Below are 25,436 nucleotides of genomic sequence, written 5' to 3'. Positions count from 1 at the left end.
ATGGAAAATATAAAGGAAAGGAAGGGCACTGAGGAAGCGCTCTGCCTGAAACGTCTGTGCCGTAATAAAATGAAATTGTGTGATCAGAGTGCTGTCCGTTTATATTGTCTGATGAATTAATATTGTATAATCTCACAAATTTATGCATTAACAGAGTCGACAATTTTCTGCTTTTGCTGCGACAACAGTGTTTCTTTTAGCCTTGATGATGTGTCTGAATTCTTCATATTTTTGAAGAATAATTGTCTGCTCCTCCATGGTAAAGTAAACTCTGCAGGGTTTCTCCATGTTTGTGATTGGTCAGACGCTGCAAACACCACCCCTTTTATGTGAGTGTGCCGTGATCAAGATTGGAAAACCCTGGGTTGAATTACCGAGTTGATAACCAGCTTCATAGGCTGTGTCTCAATTCCGACCCAACTGCGAGGCTGCATCCTCGAAGTACGCGGCCTTTGCGGCCTTCGAAGGATGCAGCCTTCTGAGGAACCTCCGAAGGCTGCATCAACCGTTGTTAAATGAGACGGTCTAGCCTTCGAGGCATTTCCTGGTTGAGGAAAACCACGGCCAAGTGCCAGCAGTGGGCTTGCCGCTGGCCCCCTCCCCTGTCCCTGGATATTTGCAATCCTAAGGCAGTGGAAATCAATCATGTCAGCAATTTTCAGCAAAAGTATTTAGTAACAGTAAAACTAATCCAAACCTGTAGGCTACCTACTTTTTTTTTTTTTTTTTAAATTGTCCCATTTTTTTTTGGCCTGGTAGGGCTGGACCTTCCCCTCCAGCCCAATCTTTTCCAGTATTGCTCTAAACACAGAGGGAAGCAAGAGAAAAGGTAAACACAAGATCACATCAACACAGGGATGCAAAGATGTACAAAAATGGACATCAGCCTTACCTCCATCCCGCCGTGGCGGAGTTTTTGGCCACCGTGAATAGATGGTCATTTTCCCCTCTTTGTTTAATCAGGAGCTCGTTTGCTCCTTGCTCCCTAAAACAAAAATAAAACAAAATGTAATGTAAAACATGTTTTTTTTACTATGTCAACAGACAAAAGGGTTCCAATATAGCAAAAAATTATCATAATAATGATAATAATGAAGTATAACATATAATAGTGATAATCCCAAACGTAGCTCTTTATTAAAATCTAAATTTGTTCATCTTAGTCCATTTATATATATATATATATATAAGATATAAGTCAAGTAATAAAATATAAGTAATTAGTAAAAGTATAAAAGTATAAGTAGTAATAAGTAAAAGTAATTAAATAAAACAAACCAATACTTACACTTGAATGAAAAGTCTTCACCTGTTGGTGTCGCCATTGTTGTGTTTTCGCGGCACTGAACAGCGCCGCGCAAAGGATCTTGGGATTTGGGAGGCCGCGAAGGATAGTAGCGGTGCATCCTCGAAAAAGAGGGAAAAGAATTTCAAGGCTGCATTTGAAGGTGTCTTCGAATTGGGACAGCCTTCGCGCGGCGTTGTGACGTAATCGGCCTCTAAATGCGTACTTCGAGGATGCAGCCTCGCAATTAGGACCAGATTGGGACACAGCCAATGTACCGCTTATCAGGACTGTGAATGTCTGAGTAAGTCAGGCGTAGTACAGGCCTCAGGCTGGCATTTATCACCTTGGTAGAGGCCTAGCCAGGTGTCAGCACCTTGCCCTAATGACCTTCCCTGACTGTCACTCCTGCAGGAAGTGATCAACTGCATCATAAGAACGAGGTTCCATCTCTTGTTATACATCAAACAATCTGTCATGGTTAATATATTACCAATAGCTGGCGAGCAGTACTGCACTCCTTCCAGGCTGCATCCTCCGGCACATCCCTCCATCCTCACCAACCCAGCAGCCTTGGTACCAAAGGAGCATTTTAAGGGAATGAACACCTGAGAGATGAGCAGAGGAGAGCACTGAAATGAGACACAGCCTGCAAAGGAATAGACTCCCACGTGATGGGCCACACACCCCACTTGCACTTGGCCCACATCAGGGACGTGCACATGATTATAGAGGGGCAGGGGCTCAAACCTAGAAAAGGGCAGCATGTGCACACGCTAAGCGCCCCTGAATTTGTTTTCCGGTCCATTACACAATATGGAAATTAATGTAAAATTAAAAAGTAAAGTGCTAAAAGAAAGCTAACTACTTAGCTGTGTGTCCTGTGTAGGTGAAAGTGATATGTAATTGCCATTTCTTTTGTGTCAACAAATTATTGTCAACATGAGTTCATTCACATTATCAAAGTCACAATAAACTTTATATCTAAACCTCGGACCTGTACTTCAGAACTATAGTGAAGGAAATATGATCCACCGTAAACACAGTGCATTTTATTTAGAAAATTAACCCAGTGTTTTATTTTGTACAAGATTTCCTGTCCCGCACGATCTGCCCTGTGATAAATTGACGTCCGGCAAAAATAGAAGCTGACACATTGATTAAAATAGAGTGTTTTTCTGAAATATTACCCATATTTAAGCACGTTGAATAAGTGGACGGCGACTAGTTAGACCATAACTCAGGTTCAAGTTGCCCCACTGTCACGTCTTCTCAGTTATCCATGGGGCAGCTGCCTCTCTCTCTGTCTCTCTCTGGCGGCTCTGTGACCCAGCCGCAACAGAGGAGCAGCAGGCTCAACACACACAACAACCCCGTATTACAAGAAAATGGGTACGGTAGAATACCGTGGAGTTTTTTTACCGCCGTTTTTTAAAACATTTTTAACATGTTATTAAAAAACAAAAAACAAAAAAATCAAACACACACACACACACAGAGGGCACATTTTAATACGAGGCAAAAAGGGCAGGGGCTCAAGCACCCCTAGGGCCCTATGTGTGCACGTGCCTGTATATAGTTGTGGATTTGTAACAGTAACAGCGCAAAAAAAAAGAACAGTCAGTGAATAGCAGCAATTTCAGTCTGTATGGTATGTAGTGATAGTAATAATAGTGCAAGGGGGGATTCAGTTTTCTGACAGCCTGGTGGGTGTAGCTAAGGGGAAAGAGGGGAGAGAATTTTGCTTCCTGACAGCTTGGTCGATGAAGCTGTTTGTAAGTCTGGTGGTGCAGGCACGGAGGCTCGTATACCTTCTCCCAGAAGGCAAGAGGCTGAACAGACTGTGTGTGAGGTGAATGGCGTTGCTCACAATCGAGGTAGCTTTGCGGGTGAGGCAGGTGATGTATGTATCTTGCAAGGAAGAAAGTGGGGCACCGATGATCTTACCAGCTGTATTCATTATGCATTGCAGTGCTTTCCTGCTGTATTCAGGAATACAGCAGGAAAGCACCCCCCCCCCCCCCCCCACAGTGATACAGCTGGTCAGGATGTTTTCAATGGTGCCCCGGTAGAATGTGCACAAGATGGGAGGGGGAGCTTTTGCTTGCTTCAGTTTGAGGAGGAAGTAGAGGCGCCGCTGGGCTGTCTTCACCAGTGATGCAGTGTTGGTGGTCCAGGAGAGGTCCTCACTGATGTACACCCCCAGGAATTTGGTGCTGCTCACTCTCTCCACAGCAGCACCATCGATGGTCAGTGGTGGGTGTTCCGTGTGGCTTCTCCGGAAGTCAACAACAATCTCTTTGGTTTTGCTGACATTCACCAGGAGGTTGTTGTCTTTGCAACACGTGGTCAGAAGGTTGACCTCCTTCCTGTAGTGGGCCTCATCATTCTTTGGTGAACACTTGACACTGGTGTGATAGGTTGGAAACCACATAAATTCCTATCTCTTTTGAGTCAACTGGATATGTAAAGAAGTGATACGTATCACCTGAGTCAAAGGATTGCATGGCCCCTGAACCAAGTTCTTTAATTTTCCGAGGAAGTTTTCATATGGATATGAGATCTAAATTTCCATGGTTTTTGACATGTTCCCTGACATGCACCAGACCATGAATATTATAAACCCAAAACTGTTCACCGTAAAGCTGACCAAAATGTTGAACAAATGAAACCAAAAGATGTCATTCATCTCCAAACAATACTTTGGACTTGCCAAAATGGACACATCTATGGACAAAAGCATGAAGTCAGAAGAACTGTCAGAATTCTGTGGCATTCCACATCAAGCAAACTCACTGGGCCAAGCTGGTCTGCGGGCGGAGAATGAGCGCCAGAGCTTATCATGCCTCAGCGTTGGCGGCCAGGCTGGCGTGGACCAATTCTTTGTTGCTGCTTTATTTGGAGGGTCTGCTGCAGGATTTGGCTTCAGCAGCCCCGAGTGATGAGATGACGGAGATGCTCCGTGTGGCGGACATGTTGCTGCGGGGCACCAGTGTGCATGTCCAAGCCCTTGGCCAATTAATGGCCTCCATGGTCCAGGCACGCCGCCAAGTCTGACTGTCACAATCCCATCTGTCCGACCAGGATTGCATTGCTGTGCTGGCAGCTCCAGTGGTGCCAGGAGAGGTCTTTGGTCCACCCTGTGAGGCAGCCTTGGAACAGTCTCCTAGGGCGAGGGAGCTGACGCGCTCTGTGAGGGATGTGCCGGCCTCACGCTTGCATTGGGGTCGTGGGTCCTTTCAAGTCAGCTCTACAGAATCCAGGGCGCCGCAGCCTGCCGCCCAGGGGTTCCCAGTCCGGGGCGTCCCGGCTCACCAGTGTTCTTTTCACTATGACCGTAGTGGAAACTCTCATCGTGGGGGTACCAGACCGGGGTCAGCTGGTGGCCGGCGCTGACGGTTGTCAGCCTCCGGTTTCACGCTTCACTTCTCAGCACCTTGCTCACTGGCGCCAGTGTACTCGGTGCCCTTGGGTACTAAATACACTGGAGTCAGGATACAGAGTCAGAACCAGACCACCGCCGTTTCCCAGCATTGTTCCTACCCTCCTCAGCGACAGGGCAGATTGTCAGTCCCTTGTGACAGAGGTTTCGGCCCTTCTGAAGAAGGGGGCAATAACACCCGTCCCCAGTGGCGAGATGCAGCAAGGGTTTTATTCAACCTACTTCTTGGTTCCGAAAAAGGACGGCGGCCTCCGTCCTATCTTGAACCTGAAGGGGTTCAATGGCTTCCTCTGGGCTCATGCGCAGGGTGTGTCCCTGAAGACCATCTACTTGCCGGGGGAAGTGAACGTGGCAGCAGACCTCCTGTCCAGGGGTGGCCCCAGGCCAGGGGAGTGGCGGCTTCACCCGCAGATTTTGGAAGCCATTTGGTCTCGCTTCAGAGAGGCCCAGGTGGACCTCTTTGCCTCACGGGAGACCACCCATTGCCCACTATGGTACTCCATAGCAGGTCCAACGGGAATGTATGCATTTCCTCCCTTTCCCCTCGTACCAGCCATTTTGGCCAGGGTGGGGATGATGGAGGCCAGGGTTCTGTTTGTGGCCCCAGATTGGCCACATCAACCATGGATGGCAACTTTGCGGAGTCTGCTGGCAGGAACCCCATGGTGCCTCCCAGTCAGGCCGGACATGCTGTCATAGGCTCAAGGACAGCTCTGGCACCAGAATCCAGGGATTTACAGGCTGCATGTCTGGCCTCTAGATGGGAGCCGCTCAGCAGCTTGAGTTCTGCTGTTATGGCTACCCTGCGGGCAGCCAGAGCTCCCTCTACCAGGGTGCTTTATTCTGGCAGATAGAAACGGTTTTGCCAGTGGTGTTCAGAGAAGGGCTGGGACCCAGTCTCTTGTGGGACACAGGCAGCCCTCTTATTTTTGCAGTCACTGTTGGAGAAAGGATTGACAGATTCACCTCTCAGCAAAGCGGGTCTCTGAACTACATGCCCTGTGAGATTTGTGGTCCCTGCCATGCTGGACCATGGCTTCAGGGTTGATGTTCACCCAGTGGTTGTGTTCGTTTATTAAGGATGTTCTGTTATGGGGACCTTTTTCCTTTTCAGTGGAAAGTGTTTTCATTCACAGCAGGTGGCCTTCGTCGGCCTTTGACTATTGTGCCAGGAACCTGGAACCACAAACCTGGAGATTAATTGTTTTCATTAAAACGTGTTCTGATCTGTGAACTGGTTGTCCTGAGTGTTGTTTTGCCTCACTACACCTCCTGCCTGACATTATTTGCTATACTGTTGACCCATACGGTGGCGTGTTGACCAGATGGTTACAGAGGTAACCGTGGTTCTATGAATGAAGGTCAACACGCCAGCTTGCACTGTCATTCAGAAGGCTAGTTCGGCCTCAGTCGAGAAAAAGAGTGAGCAGGTGATCGCACAGCTGTATTAATAGGCTCTGATTGCACCCGCTGGGCGGGGTGTTAATTTGCTACATTGTCTCCTGAAACAGCTCACCCTCGGAGAGAGGGACCCATACGGTTGCATGTTGACCTTCATTCATAGAACCACGGTTACCTCTGTAACCATCCGTTTTTTGCTCCTGTGTCTCCTGCCTCATTTTGACTCTGCTCCACTACGTCGCCCTGTCCTTGCCTGCCTGCCCTCCTGTGTCCTCCAGCTCCTTCTCCCTCCCTTTCCTGCTCTCCAGCCCCTAACCTCCCCTGTGGATTCAATACAAGTCCGTATTGTGGGTTTACTCAGTGTCTGCCTTCTTGGTCCACCAGCCACCTGTTGTCACACAGAGTGGGAAGTGGTGGAAGGAGGTGAGGGTGACAAGAGGTTTGAATATAACCAGGATCATGATGCTCACAGCTGTTTGTTTATAGCTTGTACATTCTGTAAAAATGGAATTGAAACCCAGGGACACCTTTTCTTTTCTTGTAACGTTTCCAATTTATTTTGGAATAAATTTCATCACTGGATCTCAGAACACAATCAGTCTTTGTCAACTTTAACCTATAATAATACTAGACTTGGTATCATTTTGGAGGACTCAAAATGAGAATTTCTGTTAAACAATCTTATAATACTTATTGTGTATAAATATTTTATACACAAGTGTCAATTCATGAATGTTGCCCTACATTTCCTGGCTTTTTTGAAAGAACTTTCTATATTTACTTTTTTTTTTTTTTAAAGAAATCAAATCTAAAAAGGCACAGTGTCTGTGTGAGCATTTGTCTTCACTAATAAAGTTTTTTTTTAATTTTAAAGATCATAGTCATTTGAGCTCCTTGCATACTTTAAGTTAAAACCTTTCTTCTATACAGTCTATGGTTAAAACATATCCTTGTTTGTTGTTGTTATTGTACATGTATGTTTGTACAACTTAAAGAAGGAGAAGAAAAATAAGATGTAGAAGAAGAAATGAATACTTACAACCAGTGGAACTAAATAAAGATAGAGCAATTTATTTATCCCACAGTGGGGGAAAGGTATATAACAAAAAAAAAAAACATATTTAACCTATACAAAAATTATAACATTAAAATGATAATGAAAAACTAAAAAAGGGACCTTAAAGTGCAATTAGTGCAGCACAGCATCCCGCACTCGGAAGCTTAACAGTGTAACACCAATCGGAAGTAAACGTCATGAGTGGTGTGCATGGTGGTGTGTCTCTGAGCAGGACACGGAGACATTTAATTAGACAACAATGACTTCAGTTCAACGTTTCAGAGAGTTAATCAATGACCGACTAACTGCCGCTGCTGAAGAAATATTCCGACATTTTCAAACTATGATCTCAGAGTACGAAGCAGAGATCAACCGTCAGCGCAGACAGCTGGATATCATTTGGAAACCTGAGATAAAGTTACACAGAACAGGTCTGTAAACTATAATAATAATAATAATAATAATAATAATAATAATAATAATAATAATCCAACACAGTGGGTAAAATATATAGGTTTTAGTTCTACGACGCTGAAGTCAGTTTCTGATTGGGAGTTGAAATATTTAAATAAATATAGAAATATAAAATTATATAATAATGATATTTAGTGGCTGATTCTCTGTTTTTGCACCACTTAATCTGGATCAAATGTGATGAAATCGTTGATAAGCATCAATGAATGGCTTCATTGATGGTTAATGAGTCATTAATTATTACTTAATAAATAATTTGTAAGCCGTTCATAAACATTTTGAGTTGGCCTGTTGGGAAAAATCTCCACTTTCTTTATCGCAATCAAATGTCCTTATCTAAATCTTTATAAAAATCAAATAAATAGTCGTTTGAATTCTCTTAGTTTTCTTCTTTACTATGACGTGACTCGAGATTCGAGGGTCTGCAGAATGACAGCCCTAATATTTATGTTATATATTTATATTATATATTTATGTATATTCTGCCTGAAATTTGTCTCGTAGCAAAACTAGACTGCCATTTTTCTTTTCTGTCCAGGTTTTTAACAAAAGAGGAAAACGAAGAAGATTAACACCAAAGTGATGTATGAGGAGTAGCTAGTCATTACGTATTTTGTTTAGAAATATGCGTAGGCTATGTGAAACCGAACCGTTCTAAAGTCTGTATGCTAGATTCAAATGATGTATTGATGCGGACCAATATGGGGTGCCGTTTGTAAAGCAGCTCACGCTGAAAATAACAGCAACATTTTGTCACATTTAGCTTCAAACAATGTTTAAAAAACTGGTGTGAATTTTTGAGAGTCACTTTTTTGCACATTTACAAAAATATTTGTCAACTTAGAGATATTTTAAATATTTAAATCCAAATGTTAAATGTTAAATGTTAAATTTAAATGCTAAATCTAAATCTAAATGTTAAATCTAAATCTAAATGTTAAATCTAAATGTTAAATGTAAACCTAAATGTTAAATCTAAATTTTGTTAAATCTAAATCTAAATGTTAAATCTAAATCTAAATGTTAAATCTAAATCTAAATCTAAATGTTACATTTAAATGTTAAATCTAAATCTAAATGTTAAATCTAAATCTAAATGTTAAATCTAAATGTTAAATCTAAATCTAAATCTAAATGTTACATTTAAATGTTAAATCTAAATCTAAATGTTAAATCTAAATGTTTCGAGTGAAACTAAATATTTAGCTAATATGCAAATTCAAATGCCGGTAACAGGAAGTACCAAAATAAAAGCTTGAGGAGGTCAGAGTGTGTTTATAGTGGCAAATAACGAATAAACCCCATCTTATCTTACATCATTAACTGACGTTAATAGAATATTTTTCACAAGGTACTGGCAAAATTTAACCACCCAAAACATCTGTATTGCTACATTTGCTCCTCTAACGTTAGTTCTGAGTGTTTGCATTTTATCAATGCCGGTAAATGTCTATCAAGCTGGACTTCAAGTTTAGGCAAACAACTCATTTGAAAAAAGACGAGACAAAAAGAGAGTTGAGAGGAGCAGCGACAGCGAGAGAAAGAGCAGTTGTGGTCGAGCAAGCTAGAGTGAATCAAGTGAGGGAGCGGTGGTTGTGTGAAAGTTGGTGAATTAATTAATAAAACGTTATTTCTATTTTCCCACACATCTTTGCTCACCCCTGCAGTGCTGTGCTTTATGTCTTGATTGTGCACATTCATGCACATGTATGTGCTCATGCACACCATAGACATTGTCATCAGGATGGGGGCCAATTATTTCAGCACTTAGCAAATAAAACACTTTCTTTTCAGTTTTTTCAGTTTTGTTTTGTTTTTTTCTGGTATCTCAATCTGTTGTGATGTAATTCACTACATGGAGGAGAGGAGAGCCATCTCTCTGCTATTTTTTGGCCAGATTGACATTTTTCAAAAATACAATTGTAGTCAGTAAGGACTGAAAAGATTTTAGGTACTAGTTGAGTAATAGTTGTTAGTTCAAGTCAAGCAGTCATTGCACATTTATGATTATTATTTCAATAGATACTCTTTTGATGCATCAGAAATTGAGTTCCAGAACTGAGAAAGAACGTTATAAGTATAAGTAACATTGTTAACACTGCAACATTATACAAAACCATTTAAAAAAATGTAACTTTACAAGTGCACACACAAAGTGCTGCCTGTTAATAACAATGAATGTGTTGGAACAACCTTTTTCAGTCCCATGGGTCACAGTATACTTTGTACTGTGCAGCATTGTGCTTCACAATGCTTAAAAGAACAGGGGCAACTTGGCTCATAGTACACAGTATTTAATCCAGCTATTTGAGTTACTTTTGGACATCAATGACGAATGGAAAAGTACACTCTTGTGTGCCCGTGCTTATTAGTAGGAATACTGACAGTCTGGATCACCTCAACAACCCTGCACCCGCTCACTGTGTTGTACAGTGATTTCTTTCCTCGGGGCTAACAGTGCAGCAGAGTGGCTGCTCTCCACTGATACAAAACGTTCACTTTAATAACAGTGGAGCACTCCACCTCATTGCTTCATTCATTTATAATTCATTTATTAATGAATACAGTTCACTTTTGGCTGCAGACCATTTATCTTATCTACCAGTTATGTTTCATATATTCATCAGCATGCCAGGAGATGAAGAAACAGTGGAGATAATAAAACTGTTGTGTTGTCACTGAAAACCTATGTGGTCCAACTCTTTTGATAAAGGTAATTGATAACAAAATAAGAGCACGAATATAGTCATATGACACACCGTATGATTCAGAAGAAGCTCAGCTATTGAGCCAGCACAACCATTTGCAGCTCAACAAAGCACAAATCAGACACTGCAGTCCTCCTATCTTTAATTTCATATATCCACACAAACTATCAAATCAAATTAATCCTGTGATTTCACTGATTCCAGCAGTGTAAACCATGTCCCATTACTGTCCGACCAAAACTCACTGAATAAACACTGAATAAACCATCAAAGAAAAATCCAAACAAACTTCCATTGTAAATTTACAACTACAAATTATGTCTTACCTTTGCCGTTTTTATGGCTACAAGTTGTGTCTGGTTGCATAATATTCCTAGTAACAGCTACTCCAATATCTCTGGATCATTTTCAGTCGATTGAGGCCAGTTTCTTTCTTTAAAAAAAAAAAAAAAAAGATTTTTTTGACACAGACGCCTTTATTTAACAGTAGACAGGAAGAGAGAGGGAGGTTGAATGTTCAATCTTCATTTAGTCTGACCCAGTAACATTTATGCTGATGCTTTCACTTCTACAGGTATCTCACAAGTGTTACCTTTATTACTATACTACAGGGATTCAAGTTCTCTGTCGCTATGAAGATTTCCGTCAGTTGGACTGCCGAAAGGCCATATATGAGATCAATGCAGATCTGATGGGAATTACAGAGGAATAATAATTATATACAATGTGATACTATATTCTACATTATTATCACAACAAACAGACATGTGCAGCCTGCAAGTCAATTTCCAACTATCAATAGTTAAAATGTTGTTGGAAGCAAGCAGACTATTACTGCATCTAAATGACTCCCCGAGGGACACGGTCGAATGCCTCCCAATCCACAAAACATATGTGGACTGGTTGGGCAAACTCCCATGCACCCTCAAGGATCCTGCGGAGGGTATAGAGCTGGTCCACAGTTCCACGGCCTGGACGAAAACCACATTGCTCCTCCTGAATCCGAGGTTCGACTATCCGACGGACCCTCCTCTCCAGCACCCCCAAATAGACCTTACCAGGGAGGCTGAGGAGTGTGATCCCCCTATAGTTGGAACACACCCTCCGGTCCCCGGTTTGTAAAATACAAACCATTTCTACTCTGACCCTCACAGTTTAAACAGACTGCAGTATGTCTTATTATTACCTGTAAGCTTTTCCATTTCACTTAGAAAAGAGCAGCAATGCTTAGTGGAGGAAATCTAATCTTGTTCAGCAGGAGAACAATTTGCCGTTTTCTCAGCTGTTTCCAGTAGGGATGTCACCACATCAGATATTAGTGTCACGATTATTGTGAGATGAAAAATCACGATTATACAATTATCACGATTATTTACACCATGGAAGGAAACACTGCTCATTTTTAATTAAATGTTTTATTATCTTAATATAGCTAAATAATTATTAGACTTATGTGAACCATTATAACTTATTTTAAGAAGCCAAATATTAGGCCTACTGTTTAAAAACTAACTGGACAGTCTATCACTGATGGTGATAGACTATGTTGAACTGTTCAATTAATATTTATTCATACAATTACATTTAGCGTTTGGATTTCTTAAAGGAAAGGTGGCGAGAGGGGACGTGAGAAAATTTCAGTCAGAAGATTTCTTTTTGCTTTAATCCCTGTGATACCAATATTATTCATATAGAGCTTGTAGTTGCAGATATATACTATATTCATGTTGAGCAAGTCGTTTTCAAGTAGGACCCTGAGTCAGAGACCTAGGGAGGAAGTGGTTAAACCTGATTATGTGTTTTTGTATTTCTAGCAGATGTCCAGCAGCAGGAGCTAGTAATTAAAGAAGAGCATCAGGGGTTGAGCTCCAGCGTGGTCCAGGAGCACCAGGAGCACCCAAACATTAAAGAGGAGGGGGAAGCGTTCCTACTTACTCATTTCCCTGTGCAGAATGATGATGAAGAGAAATCTCAGTTGTCACAGCTTCATCAAAGACAAACTGAAGAGAACAGTGAGTCAGAACCCTCAGGCAGCAGCTCAACTGAACAGATGAAAAGAACAGAAGCTGATGGAGAGGACTGTGGTTTTAAATGTCTATCTGGATCTGATGGCAAGACTTCATACTCATCTGTAGCTGAAACTGAAGATAATGCTGATTGGAAGGAGACCAGGAAATCTCAGACGGACTTAAATACTATGAAAAAAAATGCATCTGTAAACAATATAGGATATAATACTGGCACTAAATATAGCTGCTGTAAATGTGGTAGAAGATTTGGCCAAAAGCACCATCTTCAGACACACATGAGACGTCATACTGGGGAGAGACCCTTTGGTTGTACACTTTGTGGGAAAAGATTTACTCAGAAAGGCAATCTGACAAAACACCTGATAGTTCACACACAGAAAAGGCCATGTAGTTGTCCTGTTTGTGGTGAAACATTTGCACAAAGAGGAAACCTGACACAACACATGACTGTCCACACAAGGGAAAAACTTTGTTGGTGAGAGGTTACCATTAGTGTCAAGAGATTCAGTAAACAGTCACATGTTTAAAAGCAATGACAGCAATAAATAAAGCTGCCAGTTGTAATGATTGGTGGTTTGATCCCTGGCTTCTGTTCACATTCATTAGTTTACTATGTTAATTAGTAATATAGTGGTGATCCAAACTTTTGACAAAATATAATAGTCAATGGTTATATATACTAAGTGCTAGTCTTGTTTGGACATTCAAGACAAATGTGGAAATTCACAGAGAAACTATACTTGTGTACTGTAATTTGCAGTGTTGGGAGCCTGTCTTCTTGTGTTTTTGCGGACGAATATATGAAGAGGTGAAAATACCTCAAAGTAGAAAACCTAAAAGGCAGAGCAAAGAATGACTGGCAGTGCTGATCTGCCTGCTCAACAATGGAGATTTATGCATTTATTACTAATATTCTGAAGCCTTTCACAATGGCTAGAGTCAAGCAGCAACATGAGGGCTGTAGTGAGAGGAGGTGGGAGACTACTGAGGAGAAGACCAAGGATGAGGCGAGCTGGGTTGGTTGGTGGTGTCCTGGAGGTAGAAGGTGGGGGAAGCATATGATCAAAAAATTCAAGTTAAGGGTACACAAGCCAGTGTGCTCAATGTCCAGCCTGTCCAGCTCAGGGTTGTGTTTATATTACTTATGTGACTTTATGTGGGAATTGATTTTTTGAACTGCCTCATTTACTGCAATGCATCAACATTACTCTTTCATTAATGCCTGTTGAAGAGTTCCTGTTGAATTTTTGAAAATGAACTAAACTCAAAATGAAATGAACTCTAAACTAAGTGCAACAAACATTTCTTTTGTTTCATAGTCCATTTTTCTTAGAGCTGGTTTAATAATGTACAGCTGAAAACCTTTCAGCCAATGAAATACATTGAATAAAGATATAACACTGCCACGTGTGTATGTATTTAGAAAGTCTGGTATTGTTTCATTGTTGTTTGTTTTTGGTGTAAAATACTGTTAAATAAAATATTGTTCCCAAATTTCAACCGTATTTGATACAGAAAAGTGACCACAAATATAGAATATAGTGAATTCACCCTTGTTCTGTTAAATCTTATTGGTGCTTCAGGATATCTAAAATTATTTCAATGATAAGAAATTTAAAGTCGCCCTCTACTCAAAAATCTGTTGTTGCTTCAGATGAGTGTTAGAGCCTCACTGTGCGTGAGAGAAACTTCTTTTGAGCTTTTCTTAATCGTGCATCAATATTTGTAGTATCTCCTAATAAACAGGTTTGAGGATCTAATGGAAGATGCACTCCTAGAAGTTTTGTCATGATGTCAGAAAAATCATGCCAGAATGTGTTAAGTTTTGTGCATAACCAAGTGCAGTGTAGGAATGAGCCCTCCTCTATACTACTATCTAAAACACAGGCTGGATATCTCAGGTTTATATTTATGCAATTTCAGTGGCGTAAGATATAATTGATGGAGAAAGTTATAATTTGTCAGCCAGTATCTGGAGTTAATAGTGGCAGTTAGACTTTTTCAACACAGTTCAGACCAGAGCTCTGTACCTATTGTCACACCCAAGTCGGACTACCATTTCTCCCTTGATTTATGTATACCTGGTTTTGGAGCATCCTCCATCAAGAGAGAGTACACTTTACAGATAAGACGAGGTGCATGAAGCAGTCCTTCCAAATCATTGAGCATGGGTAAAGTCATTTCAGATCCCAAAACTGATTTAAGAAATGATCTTAACTGAAAATAACAAAAAAAGTTTCTGCTGGACAGATCATACTTTCTCCTTAGGTCCTCAAAAGACATCAGGGATCCCTCCTTATAGCACCACCACCCAAGGTGGGACATATTCCTTGTCAAAAAGAAAAGAAACAAGTCGCATTTGGGCAGCCAAATAATACTTTTCAAGGTTAGGCAGTCGAAGACCCCCCAGTTTATAGTCCCATGTAAGTTTTTCTATTGAGACCCTTGGAGTCTTACCATTCCATATGAATTGTCTAATATGTTTATTAATCCATCCATCCGTCTTCTTCCGCTTATCCGGGGTCGGGTCGCGGGGGCAGCAGCCTAAGCAGGGAAGCCCATACTTCCCTCTCCCCAGCCACTTCGTCCAGCTCTTCCCGGGAGACCCCGAGGCGTTCCCAGGCCAGCCGAGAGACATAGTCTCTCCAGCGTGTCCTGGGTCTTCCTCGGGGTCTCCTACCGGTGGGACGTGCCCTGAACACCTCACCAGGGAGGCGTCCGGGAAGCATCCTGATTAGATGCCCGAACCACCTCATCTGGCTCCTCTCGATGCGGAGGAGGGTTAGGGTTAGGGTTAGAGAGTTGGAGGTCACGGTCTAATGAAGCCAACAGGACCACATCATCTGCAAAAAGCAGTGACCCAATCCAGAGGTCACCAAACCGGACCCCCTCCACACCCTGGCTGCGCCTAGAAATCCTGTCCATAAAAATTATGAACAGGATCGGTGACAAAGGGCAGCCCTGGCGGAGTCCAACCCTCACTGGAAACAAGTCCGAGTTATTGCCGGCAATGCGGACCAAGCTCTGACACCGGTCATACAGGGAACGGACGGCCCTTATCAGGGGGTCCGATACCCCGTATTCCCGGAGCACCCCCCACAGGACTCCCCGAGGGACACGGTCGAATGCCTTCTCCAAGTCCACAAAACACATGTGGACTGGTTGGGCAAACTCCCATGCACCCTCAAGAATCCTGCAGAGGGTGTAGAGCTGGTCCACTGTTCCACGGCCTGGACGAAAACCACACTGCTCCTCCTGAATCCGAGGTTCGACTATCCGACGGACCCTCCTCTCCAGCACCCCCGAATAGACCTTACCAGGGAGGCTGAGGAGTGTGATTCCCCTGTAATTGGAACACACCCTCCGGTCCCCCTTCTTAAAAAGAGGGACCACCACCCCAGTCTGCCAATCCAGAGGCACTGCCCCCTATGTCCACGCGATGCTGCAGAGTCGTGTCAACCATGACAGCCCCACAGCATCCAGGGCCTTGAGGAACTCGGGGCGGATCTCATCCACCCCCGGGGCCCTGCCACCGAGGAGCTTTTTAACCACCTCGGCGACCTCCACCCCAGAGATAGGAGAGCCCACACCCGAGTCCCCCGGCCCTGCTTCCTTACCGGAAGGCGTGTCGGTGGGATTGAGGAGGTCTTCGAAGTATTCTTTCCACGATCCACAACGTCCTGAGTCGAGGTCAGCAGCGCACCGTCCCCACCGTACACAGTGTTTATGGCGCACTGCTTCCCCCTCCTGAGACGTCGGATGGTGGTCCAGAATCTCTTCGAAGCTGTCCGGAAGTCTTTTTCCATGGCCTCACCGAACTCCTCCCATGTCCGGGTTTTTGCCTCAGCGACCGCCCTAGCTGCGCTCCGCTTGGTCTGCCGGTACCTGTCTGCTGCCTCCGGAGTCCTACAGGCCAAAAAGGCCCTATAGGACTTCTTCTTCAGCTTGACGGCATCCCTCACCGCCGGTGTCCACCAGCGGGTTCGGGGATTGCCGCCCCAACAGGCACCAACCACCTTGCGGCCACAACTCCGGTCAGCCGCCTTAACAATGGAGGCACGGAACATGGCCCACTCGGACTCAATGTCCCCCGCCTCCCCCGGTACATGGTCGAAGCTCTCCCGGAGGTGGGAGTTGAAACTCTCTCTGACAGGAGACTCTGCCAGACGTTCCCAGCAGACCCTCACAATGACTGGTTCCAGAGCCCTTGCTGTGCGTCGAGGTGAGACCGGGTTAGACTATATCTAGCCGGAACTTCTCAACCTCACGCACCAGCTCAGGCTCCTTCCCCACCAGAGAGGTGACGTTCCACGTCCCTAGAGCTAGCTTCTGCAGCCGAGGATCGGACCGCCAAGGTCCCCGCCTTCGGCTGCCGCCCAGCTCACACTGCACCCGACCCCTTTGGTCCCTCTCACTGGTGGTGGGTCTGTGGGAGTGGGGTCCCATGTCCCTTCTTCGGGCTGTGCCCGGCCGGACCCCATGGGCAAAGGCCCGGCCACCAAGCGCTCGCCTCCGAGCCCCACCCCCAGGCCTGGCTCCAGGGGGGGGGGGAGGGGCCCCGGTGACCCGCGTTCGGGCAAGGGACACGAAAAACCAATTGTCTTGCTCATCATTGGGGTTTTCTGAGCTACCTTTTGTCTGGCCCCTCCCCCCGGACCGATCTTCTATTATTCGACTAACTAGTGGTGAGTAATTCAGTTTGTATACATTTTTAAGATTATTATCTACCATAATTCGAGGTATCTTATCCCACTGGGAGACCGTTTAAACGGGACTGTTTGCTGGTGTTCAACATAGTCAAAGTTTGAGAGTGTGAGAATTTCACTTTTGTCATAATTTACTTTATATCCAGAAACAGATCCAAATGTATGCAAAACAGTTTTTAATTTAGCAAGGGAATCAAATGGATTTGTTAAGTACAAAATTATATCATCTGCCATAAGATTAATTTTATGTATCATCTGGTCCACTTTCACACCCTTTATCTCTGAGTCTTGTCTGATTGTCTCGGCCAAAGGTTCAACGGCTATAACAAAGAGCCCAGGGGATAAGGGACACCCTTGTCTGCTCGATCTACTCAGAGGGAAAGCAGTGGACATTTGTCCATTAGTGATTATTTTGGCTTGTGATTTCTGATAAAGTGTTCTGACCCAATTAATAAAATAAGAGCCAAATCCGAATTTAGATAGAACCTTAAATAAATAGGGCCACTCAAGCCTATCAAAGGCCTTTTCAGCGTCCAGGGTAACAACTATACTAGGTTCAGTACTGGAGTTTGCCATATGAATAACATTATGTAACCTACACATATTTCTGGCAGAGGACCTCTTCTGGATAAAACCAATCTGATCTAGGTTTATCAATTTTGGTAAAAATTTACTCAGCCTGTTTGCTAAAGCTTTAGAAATCAATTTGTAATCCGCATTCAAGAATGAAATTGGTCGAAAAGAGGAGCATTTTAGAGGGTCTTTGTTCTTTTTATGGATCACTGTAATTATAGCCATTGAAAATGAATCAGGGAGGCTTTGTGTTTTAAATGCTAGGTTAATTACATCCATAAGAAGACAGGCCCATTGAGACCATTGACATTAAGACTGACAAATTTCAACACCTTATTCATGTGAAAAGTTTAAAGATTCGACACTAACTTGTCTTGTAGCCTCTCAACAACAAGCTTAAAGAAAATGTCTCTCTTTCAATGTAACCAAACAGTAAAAAGAAAATAACAAGAAAAATGGAATAAAAACCTCCCCGTTCCCTTGAGCACCGACCCCATGAACACTTGGCACCATCCAAAATCACCAACCGGGACCTCTGTTGAATGCCCCTTAAGACTATCATGCCTAACTGATACCTTATTGGGCCTGGAGCTCTTTCGTAGCTTATATAAACTTATAATCACTCGGTATATAAACAACCTCAAATGTAAATATTGTAACCCGCTTAACTAGAAGTAAATGAAAGTTCAAGTGCATTCTCACAACAATAGGATAAGCTCCCTTTTTGTCTATAATATCCAAAAATAAATTGTAAAAAAAAGAAAAGAAAAAAAAGGATATGTCGGGGATATCGTTGCACTTACATAGGAGTCACTATATAGTTTTTGGAAAGGATATGCAGGAATCGTTCTCCCCTCAGATGAGAGAGAAGCAGGACTAATCGCCTCCCGGGAAATCTCGCAGAAAAGATGCCGCTGCTTCGGGTGATTTGAAGAGCCTTTTCTCTCCATTAGGTCGGACAACTCTCAAAATCGCTGGATGTAGGAGGCTGAATTGGAGCTTCTTTGCATGCAGCTCCTTCTTAACTTGGTTGTATTCCTTTCTGCGCTCACCAGGTTTGCGCTCAGATCTAGGAAAAACATCACTGCGTTTCCATTGAAAGTGATTGGCTCACACTTTTCTCTGGATGTTTTAGCGGCTATTCAGAGAGTTTTATCCTGGTCCTGGTACTTAAGTAGATGGATGAGAATGGGTCTGGGTCGTTTCTTTCCTGGCGGGCGGGATGTCGGGGACCGATGCGCTCTTTCGATAATCAGTGGCTCGGGAAAGTGGTGTTGTCCCAGCACAGAGGGGATCCAATCCGTAGAGAACCGCACCGGATCTGTTCCCTCTCCGTCCTCCTGTAGGTTGACAATGTGTACATTATTACGCCGGCTTTGATTCTCTAGTTGGTCTACTTTGTCCACGAGAAAAAGAGAGTCCAATTCAGTTAGCTTGTCTTCAGCTGAGTTAATTCGTTCCTCCGCCTCCGTAATATGTGAGCCCATCCCATCTATCAGCATTTTCAACCCCGAAATAGAATGATTGATTAATTTCGGCAGTTTTGGCGTCTAGCTTCTGGGATCGCGCTTCATTACCGCGTTTTATTTCTTGTATTATGGCGTGGCTTCCTTCCACTTCACCTTGCTCTTCCACGGCCATGTTGTGCTCAGTGCTCGTTTCGCGTGCTACTGCTTCCTGAGAAGAAAAGTGGTTGATAATTGAGCTTTGAGTCTTATTTCGAGGTCTCAAGTCCATATTTCACCAGTTGGATAAAGTTTGAGGCATAGCGGGCGTTATTTATAACTTAAAACCGAGTTTTCCTTAAGAGCTCTGGAGCACTCGTCTTCCTGGCTCAGCAGCATCACCGGAAGTCCAACAATACATTTTTATTGGTAAGGACACTGCTGATTAATATATGGAGCAACTACTGTGTTTCTTATTCCCTCACTAGTCACATCATGTCCAATCTATTGATTACATTAATGGTTTAATATTCTACTCAGCAGGGTTATTATAGTTAACGAAAACTAAGACTAAAACTAAAACTAGCAATGAAAAAATAATTTAGTAAACTGAAATTAAAATAAAAACTACAATTTAAAAAAAAACGAAAACTAAATAAAAACTACAATGAGCAATGTAAAACTAACTAAAACTAAACTGAATTATAAATTCAGCTTTGTTTTCGTTGTCATTTCGTTTTCTCTCGTATATATAAGTATAGTGATGAGGACTGATGGGAACATTTCCCATCACATTCCCACACATTTGAAAGTTCATCTTCGTGGTTACAGAATGAAATTAAAAAAGGACTTGATGATAAACCATATTTGGTGTCACACATTCTTTCATCCTTTTCAGCTTCTACAAGTCAAGGCTTTCTCTTAATACCTGAAAAACTAAGACTAAGACTAAAACTAAATAAAAACTAAACTGAAATTAGTCAGTTCCTCAAAATAAAAACTAAACTAAAACTACTGAATCACTTGTTACTAAACTGGAATAAAAAAGCAAACTGAAAAACTAAATAAAAATAAAAACTATAATAGCCCTGCTACTTAGAAGAGGGACCAAACGTGCATATCCAGGACAAAAATGTGCAGAATATAAAAGTGGAGTAGGTCTGCACATTGTTGAACTCAAGGGGGGAGTTGTGGGTTCTCCGAGTGAGGACCACTTCGGCGTTCAAAAAGCTGCAGTCCCCCTCGCGGCCTCTGGGGGCTGGCACCAGAAGTGAGCAATTTCCCATTGAGCCCCATGTTAAAATAGCCGACTTTACAGCTTAAAAAAACATATTTAAAGCCTGGTACATTTGATTTTTTTGGTCTTTACCGATAGTTTCCACCTCAGTGAACACTCTAGGGGGGTGAATTTTTTTGTACCACAACCGTTTAAGTGTCATTTAGGCTTAAAATTCTGGCATAAATTAGGGCGTGGTTACGTTGAGTCACAGGTTCACAGACAGTTGCCAGCAGTTAGCTCTATGCTAAAGCATCGGCTGGGCTGGGCTAGGCTACGCTACACCCAGAGGTCCGCGGCTACATCCAGCAGACAGGCGCTGCGGTGTCCGTGTTTGTTTGCCTATTTTCGGGTAGTTTTTAGCTGGCAATATGGCGTGTTGTGCTGTTGATTGTACTGACCGACCGACTAAGGATTCTGTGTTGCAGTTTTTTCGGTGAGTAAACCGTAGTACTATTTTACCCATAGACTGTATAAAATATATTTTACCTAGATTTTGGCACTGTATATTGACTTTATTACCGACTCATGGTCTCTGCTGATACAGACAGATGACCAGAGCAGCTAATGTTAGCTGCTGTTGCGGTGTTTTGTGCTCTCAGTCCGTTTAATGCGGGATATATAAAGTGTCAAGAGTAACTTAAATGAATAAATTAATAGGCTTATGCCACACTGCAAATAGCAAGCTTCTAATTCAGAGAATGTGTGATCTGTGTTGTATTGGTGATACTGATTTCAGAAATGTTCAAAATCAAGATCAGAGCACCCATAAATAAATACAATATATATTTCTTTTATTATATTCATTGTTGGTATTATTATTAAAGGTGAACTGTGTAACTTTGTTATTTAGGAACTCTTTATCAAGCAAAGCCCTTTTTATTACTCCGTATCCTCAAATAGCTGTTCGTATCAAAAAGGTTTGTGACCTCTGATCTATAAGTTGCTGAGCACCTATATGTGTCATTTTAAAGTTTCCCTCTAGGTGATCCGGACAGGCTGGACAAGTGGGTCACCAGCATGAGGAGACAGAACTGGACCCTGCTCTCCAGCCCCAATCCTCTCCTGTGCTTTCAATAAAATCTGTATTGAGTGTGAACTCAGCATCTTCCTGCCACCTGTTGTCACAGATACTCTGAAATGTTTTTTTTCTGACTTTCTTAAAACTAGATGTATAACATGCGTCTTAAACCTTATTAAAATCAGTTAATCATGTGGAGAGATTTCTCATGCAAGTAGATAATTATATATATATTAGAGTTCTACTGTTAGTAAAGGTAAGACAGACATATGATTTAGCACATTTGAAAAAAAAAGTACTGGTAAAGACTTCCTAAGGTTCCATGGACACCCTGGAAAGGTCAGAAAACAGAAACACTGTTGTGAGAATTTTTACATTTTTTATTTAAACTTGACTAAAAACTTGAGCTTTAATGGTTAATATTTGTGTTTAAGTTGATATTCCTTTTAACTGACTACGGCATTTTTAACATGTTCAAGTGTAGAAGACAAAAGGAGTGCAATTATGAAAATTATTTATTTGAACATGAGGTACTCTTTAAATGAACAGACAATGAACAAACAAAACAATCAGTATATATAACAAATAATTAGTGATGGCGAAATGAAGCTTTCCGAACCAATGACGCTTTCAATGCAATTGTATTGAAAAAAGGTTCATGGTTCGAAGCTTCAAAACTCCATGAGGACCTCTAATGGTGATAGAGTGATATTGCATTGGGGCTGTTCTCCTTTCTATTGTCTGTAATATAATAAAGCACATTGTTAAATGATCAGATGAGATAAAGACTTTTATTTGTCCCACAGTGTGGAACATTATATATAAATAAATGAATAAATAAATATATATATATATATATATATATATATCTTTCAAATATCATTATTATTAAGTAATTAATTATTATTATATCATTACTAAAAAAACAGGGGTAATAATAGTGGGCGTGTGTGACAAATGAAGCTTCGGACGTCATTGGTCATGTGATCATCATCAAACGAATCACGCTCCGACACAGTGGTTCACTGCTCGGTGGTTCATTTTTCTGATACACGCTTCGAATCGTTGGTGTCACAGGTAACATCACTACAAATAATAAATAAACTTTTAAAATAAAATAAAAAATAGGGGCAGTGTTTGGCTCGGTTGGTGGAGCGCCCGCCCCATGTGAGGCTGTAGTCCTTGCTGCGGGCGGTCCGGGCGTGGAAGCTGGCTGGGGCCTGGTCTGGGCAACCGGCAGAGGCTGTACGGGGCCTGGGTGCCTGGCCGGGGCCTGCTCTGGGGCAGCTTTCTTTTCCATTTTCTAAATATAAAGAAAGACAAACATCTTGTAACCAGTGGTGTACAAAGTATTGAAAAGCCTTACTTCAGTAAAAGTATCCTACTAATACCACACTGTGAAAATACTCCTCTACAAAGACCTGCATTCAAAACCTCACTTTTGTGAAAGTGTTAACATTAAGTTTTATCTGCAAAATGCAATTAAGTATAAAAGTAAAAACAAGTAAAAACGGTCCCTCTCTACTGTTACAGAATGTTTGTGGATTGATATCACTGATGAATCAATGATGCATTTTATTGCTGAGGCTGTTTAAGTTTAGCACAATTTAACAATTAAATATACTATTGAGTCGATTTATCTATATCTATCCCTGTCATGTGTGAACCCTGTATCTCACTTATTTTAAAAAATATTTAAGTGTTGTTGAGGAGTTTGTCAGTTTGTCCTCGCTTATTCTTTTAATGAAATATAAGGAGAAGCATTTTAGTTCAAAACAATCAGTTTTATTTTAACACCAGTAGAATGTGCAATATTACAGAGCTCTGGGTCTGACTTATAGTATCCCTGACAAGCAACAGAGTGTTCATCAGTTCACAAAGTCTGACTAACTATCTCTTCCCTGACCCAGTGTTTTAAAGCGTACAGAGCAATAGGTGTAACGCAAGGCGGCGTCCTCTTCTGATTGGCTCAAGACGTGTCATTCATTCTCCTCGTAATATCTGACTCCATCCGTTGTTGTGACGCCTTAGAGCCCAACCTGAAACACAACTGTTAAGAGACAAACATCCTACTTTCTCATACTTGCTGAAAACACATTCAAGGTCATCTTTTCACTCTCTGTACTTTTCCACTTCAAGTTACCTTGTGTTTTTCTTCTGGTACAGTGGTGTGACTCTGGCTAAGACAATGCAAGCATTCACTTCTTATCACTTATAAAAACCCTTATTAATTAGTGCAACATAGTTCCCTTTAATCATCACAGTCATTTCCCGTATAGGCTACTCAGCAAATTAAACAATGCAACAGTTCAAGGCTATATGAAAATAATATAACAACTTACAACTTATATAACAACAATATATTGACACTCTTACTATAATGCTCAAATGCATGCAGAGGTGTGTGTGTGTGTGTGTGTGTGTGTGTGTGTGTATGTGTGTGTGAACACAGTGTATGTGTGTAAAGGGCTGTAGTGTAGTGCATGTTGTACGGCCTTGTGCTCTGTGTGTGTCTGTCTGCTTACATCTCCTGTCACACTTGATACTGACCATTAAGATGAACTTAATACTGCAAAAGTAAAGGTTATTTAGTTAGTGTTAGTGCAATTATCAAAACCAGAATATGATCAGGGTGACTTTTGAACACTGGAAATAAATCATGTGTGTATAAAATGCTTAACAGACTTTCTTCACATTATTCTACATAGTAATTTCACAGAGTAGTAACGTTTAACCCTCAGATCCTGTTGCCACATTTTATGGACAATCAGATTTTTCATTTGGCTGTGATCATGCTATAATGTTCATAGGTTGCAGAGAGGTGGCTTTAGCAAGGTACATCATGCTCCTAAAAGATCTCCTGTCTGCACCTTATAATTCTCCGTTTATCGCGGCTCCCGGGGTAGCTAAAGCTCCTATCGCTGCCCCCAGGGGACTCAACGACCCGGAGCCGCAACTGGGCCGCACTGGGGGGGATCGAGCTGAGGGATTTCATCAGGCTGATGATACTGGAAGTGATGTTGTCTCTGATTTTCACCAGATTTAAAATTGTATCAAAATTTGCCTTTAAAAAAACTGTAAAACGATAAGCCAGAAGCTCCAGCTCTGGAGAAACAGATAGCGGACACTCCCAGAGCGCTCCCCGAGAATGGTGTGTCGCCACCCGGGTAAAATACGTGAGGGAGACGGCTGCGAGATTTGGCGCTTTTTTCAAAACTCTGATCTAAAATATCAGATTGTACCACTTTCCCTTGGTCGATTGAGGTCCAGTAAAAAGTATGATGTTCTTTTAACTCTTCTCTAGCCATATATGTATTATGATGTCATGTTTTTTCCACAGAAAGTCACTTGATCATGCCTTTTAGCCGACATGTCACAAAAACTGTACGGTACATGGCCATATAAAATTAAAAAATGCTCCAGCGAACTATAAGCAAACAAATCAATGTTGGCCCTGTTCAAAGGCAGACATATGACTGTTCTCATAATAGTTGGAGGAAACAAAATTATTTATTTTATTGCAGTTTTTCAACATTTTTTATGACGGATATTAGCGTCCCTCACTAAGACAGGCCATGAAAGGATTGAATTATGATAAAATATTGATAAAAGTACACATCATTAGAAGACACCTAAACCTAACCAACAAAAATATTTATATTGTAACACTTATTTTAACTTTATCATGGTGGTGTCATTTCTAACAGGATCTGAGGGTTAAGATGAGCTTTGGTCCCTAGCGGACTTATTTAACTTTATTTCTTATGCAGTATAATCTCAATAAAACATTAATCCTTATTTCAAGTGCTGCAGCGTTATATTTGTTTTATAAGGAACTTAACGTTACCTGCGGTCGAGTCGATCGCTGTCAGGTCGCTGTCAGGTCGCTGTCTGGAGGCTGGACTGCCGTGTAGCTGCTGCCAGTAGCTGCTTGTTAGCCTAGCCTAGCTGATTAGCCTCAGGCTAGCTCAGTTCGGTGCGGTTAATTCGAGTTCAGTGGGCGGGATCTCGGCTGGCT

General features: G+C 42.0%; 1 protein-coding gene across 1 annotated transcript; it reads left to right on the top strand.

The window, feature by feature from the left end:
* The first annotated feature begins 7,438 nt into the window (after positions 1 to 7,438).
* On the top strand, positions 7,439 to 12,876 carry LOC128369250 (zinc finger protein 616-like). The gene is made up of 2 exons (XM_053330255.1): positions 7,439 to 7,616; positions 12,185 to 12,876. Exons 1-2 carry the CDS (start codon positions 7,445 to 7,447, stop codon positions 12,874 to 12,876), a joined length of 864 nt encoding a protein of 287 aa, XP_053186230.1. The 5' UTR covers positions 7,439 to 7,444.
* The last annotated feature ends 12,560 nt before the right edge of the window (positions 12,877 to 25,436 follow it).

The sequence above is a fragment of the Scomber japonicus genome, chromosome 12 (genome assembly GCF_027409825.1).
Source record: "Scomber japonicus isolate fScoJap1 chromosome 12, fScoJap1.pri, whole genome shotgun sequence".
Lineage (NCBI taxonomy): Eukaryota > Metazoa > Chordata > Actinopteri > Scombriformes > Scombridae > Scomber > Scomber japonicus.
The sequence above is the reverse complement of the archived record's forward strand: the minus strand, read 5'-3'. Positions and strand labels throughout refer to the sequence as shown.